At 54.7% G+C, this 5,993-nt stretch overlaps 1 protein-coding gene across 1 annotated transcript in view; it reads right to left on the minus strand.

Moving 5' to 3' along the window:
- Positions 1–5,993, minus strand: part of ADAMTS7 (ADAM metallopeptidase with thrombospondin type 1 motif, 7) — a 55,807-nt gene that overhangs the window by 4,882 nt on the left and 44,932 nt on the right. The window contains 1 exon segment of the mRNA XM_009881163.1: positions 5,767–5,926. Within this exon segment, the coding sequence (XP_009879465.1) occupies positions 5,767–5,926 (160 nt within the window).

The following is a 5,993-nucleotide window of genomic DNA, read 5'->3' on the forward strand; positions in this document are numbered from 1 at the left end:
ATTCCTGCGTGGCTGAGGGCAGTTGTTCCTCCAGCCACGGGTAAAGCGCCGTGTCTCCATTTTCGTCCTTGCTTTCCCCATTTTTAGCACTTCAAGGCCAAGGCCAATATCCTCTCTGCTGAAGGTCTTTCTTCTGCACGGAAAAATATGCTTTTGATGTATTCTGGAGAGTTTCCAAAATAGTTAAGTAAGGGTTAATATCTTGTTGTTGGCATTAAGGTTTGCCTCCTCCCTGGCAGGCTGTTATCGGAGGTGTTGGCAAGAGGCTCCTGGCAGAGGAACCCAGGCTGCAGCGCCGGGTCCCCTGGGTGCCTGCACAGGGTGCCCCGTGACTGCACCCAAGGCAGGCGAGCAGCAGATTCTTGTGCCCTCCCAATTGCTTGCACTGCACACTGACGTCCATTGCGATTTACGCTTTCTAAAACTTAAATCTACTCAGTGGTTGCCAAGAAGGAGGGAGGAGAAGCATCTCCCACCGCTGGAGGAAAAGCATCTCCCCCACCACTGGAGAAGCAGCATCTTACCCCGTTGAAGGAGAAGCATCTCCCACCACTGGAGGAAGAGCATCTCCCACCACTGGAGAAGCAGCATCTTACCCCGTTGAAGGAGAAGCATCTCCCACCGCTGGAGGAAAAGCATCTCCCACCACTGGAGAAGCAGCATCTTACCCCGTTGAAGGAGAAGCATCTCCCACCACTGGAGGAAGAGCATCTCCCACTGCTGAAGGAAGAGCACCTCCCACTGCTGGAAGAGAAGCATCTCCTACCGCTGGAGAACCATCATCTCCTACCGCTGGAAGAAGAGCATCTCCCACCATTGGAGAAGAAGCATCTTACCCCGTTGAAGGAGAAGCATCTCCCACCGCTGGGGAAGCAGCATGTCCCACCACTGCTGGTCAAACCAAGGCCATTTACACAAAAAGCGTGCAGCGCTGCAATAAGGAAACCCTACTGTTCTTGTTGGGGCAAGGAAATGTCCTTTCCTGCTCCATCTGCCTGATGTTTCGTATGGTTTTTTCTCCTGCTGCCCAGGTTTTCACAGGCCCCACGCTGTGCCGAGACGGTGTGGGTGGGCCGGGGTGTGTTGGCGTCGGGGCGCGTTCCAGGGGACCTGCACAGCACCGCTACTGCTCGGACCTGCAGCTGCATCAACCCGCGCAGGAGGAAGGGCCGATATGGGGACGCCCCAACAGCCTCTGCCAGCCCGTGTCACTGAAAGCCTGCTTCTCCATGAGGCTGAAACGTGTAACAGTCATTTCTCCTACGTTTCATAAAAATGGGGAATCCTTTCCCAAGCACCCATTTTTCATTGACAGCTGTTGTTAATTAGCAGCAAACAAAGGGCACTTAACGACTCGCTCAGCAGCACGTCCCTCTCTTGCCACTTGGTTACCGACTGACATGCTCAAATGACGGAGAAAATTGGAATCTGCCGCAATTATTTCTAGTATGTGTCCCTTGCGGACAAATTCAGCTACATGCAGAACCATGAATAATTTCATTTCCCTACTCAAAGCAAGAAGGAATATAATATTTAATTGCCAATTAATCTTGAGGCAACTAGAAATACAGCCAGACCCTGGATAATGAGCCCGGAGCACCGCAAATGGCAGCGGTTGAAGAGGTCGCCGGGCGTCTGGGATTCAGCCCAGCACTCCCCTGGTGCAGGGGGGGCTTCGCCCCTCAGTCCCCCCCGCGGCATCGCCCCCCTCACAGCCCCCACCGAACACCGAACAGTCCCCCGGGCTGGCTGCTGCCGGGACACGGGGCTGAACTCCATCCCTCTCCATCGCTTCCCGCTGGCGGGAAAACTTTCTCGTTCCCGAAGAAACTGCATCCACGGGCAGCTTACACATACTCGTTCTTGGGCCAGCTGAACGCTTTACCTTAATTCCTTTCCCTCGCTGGTATTTAAAGCCTGAGACACTTGTGGGGGAACAGCGGTGTTTGCTGAAGTGCCGTGGCTGGAGCGAAGAACCAGACTCGGCACCTGCTCGGTCTGAATTTGAGGGACTTGCAGACTCACTCAGCATCGGATCCAGAGAAACAGGGACGAGGAAAATTATTAATTTGTTGACATTTACCACGATGAGCACCCCGTGGGCTGCAGGCGTTCGGTCCTGAACAGGGTTGTTCCACCCATCACCGATGAGGTCTGGCCAGAAGCCACCGTGCAGGCACAGCCCCTACATTCGCAGCAGCGGGGCGACTTCTGCTCAGTGCACCCATCAGCATCCTCCTCCAACATAAAGCAATTGCTGCTGCTGTGTTTTAAAACTGTTTGACCTGTTGGATAAACCAGAGCTGCTCTCCCCGAGCTCTCACATGGGACCTGCTGCTCAGCGCCTTTCCAAGGTGGCCATAAACCAAAGTGTAATACTTAAACACAGAAATAAACATGCTGTGAGGGGTTTTTTTCCAGCTTTCTGAGTTGCGAGAAATGATCCGGTAACAGGAGTGGCCGACGTGGGTGTGAGAGCGCTGGTCGGCGTCGGAGCAAGGCATGGGTGGAGATGAGACAGCAACAGGCTTTCCCGAGCCAGAGGCTGCTCTTATCTCCCCGGCAGCCCTGCCTGAGGTCCAGCAGAGCTGCTCCTGCCCGTATTGCCCCAGCCACGCTGTCAGGATGTTCTCCTCACCCCCTGGATGCCAGCAAGGACCTGCAGGGCATTCCCGGCCGCCGCTAGCATGGGTGAGGGCAGTGGCTCTCAGCCCCCATGCGGATTTTCCTGCACTGGAGTCGTGTTTGTTTGAGTTCCTTGTCTTAGCATGGAGTAAGATAAACGTCCCCGGCCTCGGTGGGGCATCGCATGGAGGCATCTGGGTGCCCGATGGGCTCCGATGCTCCCCGGGAGCCATCTAAGGACACAGCCAACCGTATCTTCTCTGCTCACAGCTGGATGCAGCTGTAAAACCACAGGCACATTTAAAAAGAACCTCTGTGTAATCATCAATTAGTTTACAACCTGGCAACAGAACAGGATTCTGGTTCTAATTAGTTCTGACCTCCTTTAATTGAAGAGAGCTGATTGCCGGTGAGATGTTTGTTTATGTTTGATCTGCTCCATCTCTGTTAAAAATTCATCTGATAATGGTTTTAACATTTAAACTCTACTGGGGTTATTCGCGTTTTTGTGTCCGAGTGAGAACACAATTGCTCACAAAGACAAATACAGGATTTTGCTGTTATCCGTGCACTTCATCTTAGAGGAGATAGAGGCTCCTTGTGCTTCTAACATAAACACATGAATCACTCCAGCCTGCATTAATCTTGTGCAGTAAAGATCATTTAAGACACAGGAAAGGGCTGGAGTTTGCGTTCATGCCTTTTCTGGGAGCCTCTGCCTGTGGATTTACACATCTGTGATTTCCTGCCATGTGAAAGTTTTGTTCCTCTTCATGGCTTGGCAGGAAATGTTTGTATTTCCAAGAGGCGTTTCCTGCCCTGGGCTACGGCCAGAGCATTCATGTCATTTTTAATCCAGGATTTTAACATTTATTTGTGCGCTTCCTACACATCTCAGTGGTTATTCTGGTACAACCTTGGCTACGCCGTGCGGCTCCACAGCTCTCATCACCAAGCCCGGCACGGAAATTTTCCCTTGACAAAAATAGCCGGAACTGCACATCATTTCTTGAACAAGCCTGACTAATTAGTTCCTAAAAGTGGAACTGCCCAACAGACTTACAAATGCAGGAGGGGCATGCAGCCGTCGAAAAGGAAGGATTGAACGGCTAAAAGCATCCCAACGGCCAGTGGTCACAGCCTCCAAAGCCCAGTCAATCAAAGCCAACGCTTCTGCCCTCTCCAGAATAGGTTTTAGGAGGAACATGGCTGGATACAGGACCAATACAAATAGCTGGAAGGATGAGCACGGGCGTCCCAGGCTGCAGAGGGACCTGCCCGGAGGTGTGGGGCAGCCCACAGGCTGGTTCCTGCACTCTGGGCACCGGCCGCCCGCTGCCCTCCTCCGGCTCTCAGCCCTTTCCTTGTTCAATAAACCTCCTGAGGGTCTAACGGTTCTTTCTGGGCAGACAGAAAGCTTCCCCCGCCCCCGCAACGCTTTAAAAAGATAAGGTTGATTAATGATTAACGTGCTAATATCAGTGACATCTAATGCCCTCATTATATTGCTTTTCCTTTTAAGTGCTGTCAACCCTCGCAGCCCACAGATTTCTGGCTTATAGGGACCTGCCCGGTGCTGTGGGATGTACCTCTCCAAGTGAAGATGAGAGGAGAAGCCAAGCGAGTGCCCGTGGCATGGCAGAGCACCGTGGCTGCAGCCGGAGCAGGTAAGTGAGGCTGGCAGAGAGCCTGCACGGCTCAGGCTAAACTGGGACTGACTCGCTGGAGCATTTGCTCAGACGTGCCCAAAGCTGATGGAGAGCTGGTCTTTTATCTGACTTTCTCGTGGTGAGCCCTGGCTTGTTTCAAAAGGTTTGTGTTCCAGGACTTTAGCACTAAACAGCCTTCTGGCGGTCAGAGAGTTTAATCACTTGATATTTCCTTCTGGCTTCCTTTTTCTGAATTACACGTTGCTTCTGAACCAGGTCCCTGCGCCCCAGCCCTCCCCCTGGCATGGGCACTCAGGCAGGTGCCGGTGGTCGGTGGTCCCTTCGCTGGGCGACGCTGCTGCCCCTGACAAGCGCATCCCAGCTCACGTTTGTGCCAGTAAAAACCCACTCTCGGCCCCTCGAGAGCCAAATGCTCTGAATATTTATAGCTGGCTATAACATTCCCACTTAATTATCGATTAGCCAAGCTAGCCTTACGCAACTCTTGCATAAAACTCCCCCTCCATCTTCCCATGGGTACATTGCTTTTTAGCGGGCTGGCTGGTTTTCCTTCCTCCCTCATCCCTCCCCTCGCTGCAGCCAGCTCCAGCCCCGGTTCGGCAGCACCGTGCACCCATCGCCCTTCCCCACGCCCGGACCCCCGGCTCGCCCCGGCACCACCATGTCCCACCCGGGCACTGCTGCCCCAGCGCGGCTGCACGGCCCTTCCCGGGGTCCCTTCCCGGGAGCAGGACGGCGTCACGCCGGCGGCCAGCTGGGAGAGCGCAGGGCATGACCTACCCCGGCAAAATTAATTGAGTGTAGCTCGTCTTTCAGCACGGCCAGTTATTGCTGGCGCCCTCCTCCAGACTATCCGGGGGGACCGAGAAGTGAAAGGTGGGGAGAAGAAAAATAAAGAATGAGTCTAAACTCAGCTAGAAAAAACATCTCCAGTTACCGGACCCAGAAACGGGTCATGTTCTTACATGGCCTTTACTTCGTATCACGGCGCGGCTTCGAAGAGAGCGAGCAGACCACCCAGGCGGTGCACAGCGTGCCCACCCAATGCCCACCACCATGGTGCCATTTAAACCTCCGGAGCACACAGCACGCCAAGTGGCACCGTGCGGTGCCCTGTCACGCCGCTGCACGACCCGCAGCGAGTGTAGGACTGTGCACACCCGAGTTTCGAGTCGCTGTTATCAGCCCTCACTGGTGCTGTATGGTGGGAACGTGTCTCCAACCACGGCAGAGGATATGATGGAGGATGATGCATCGCTCCTCCATAAAACCGGTGACGGAGGAGCCGCTCACTCCCCAGGTAATACTCCTTAACTGAGAGCCTGGCCGGTTTTCACACCCATCTCCACAATTATTGCCACGTCTTCAAAACACAGCATTTATCCCAAACAGCGCAGGCAGGCTCTTGGGGAGCATAACCACACTGAAGAGAAAACGTTCAGCTTTCCGGGTGGGCGGGACGGTCGCTTACCTGACTCGGAGCCCTCGCAGTCCTGCGGGTTGCACTTCTGGGTGCTCTCGGGCCAGGGCTCGTGGTCGCAGAGGCTGCTGTCCTCCTCGGCCAGCCCCGTCTTGGTGTTGATGCACTTGACCTGGCGCCGCTGGATGCCCCCGCCGCAGGGAGCCGTGCACTGCGGGAGCGGGGCAGCCCCGTCCGGCCCGGGGGGGGGTGCCCCCCCCCCCCCCCCCCCACAGCCG

This window comes from Charadrius vociferus, unplaced genomic scaffold (assembly GCF_000708025.1).
Source record: "Charadrius vociferus isolate BGI_N301 unplaced genomic scaffold, ASM70802v2 scaffold623, whole genome shotgun sequence".
In the NCBI taxonomy this organism is placed as follows: Eukaryota; Metazoa; Chordata; class Aves; order Charadriiformes; family Charadriidae; genus Charadrius; species Charadrius vociferus.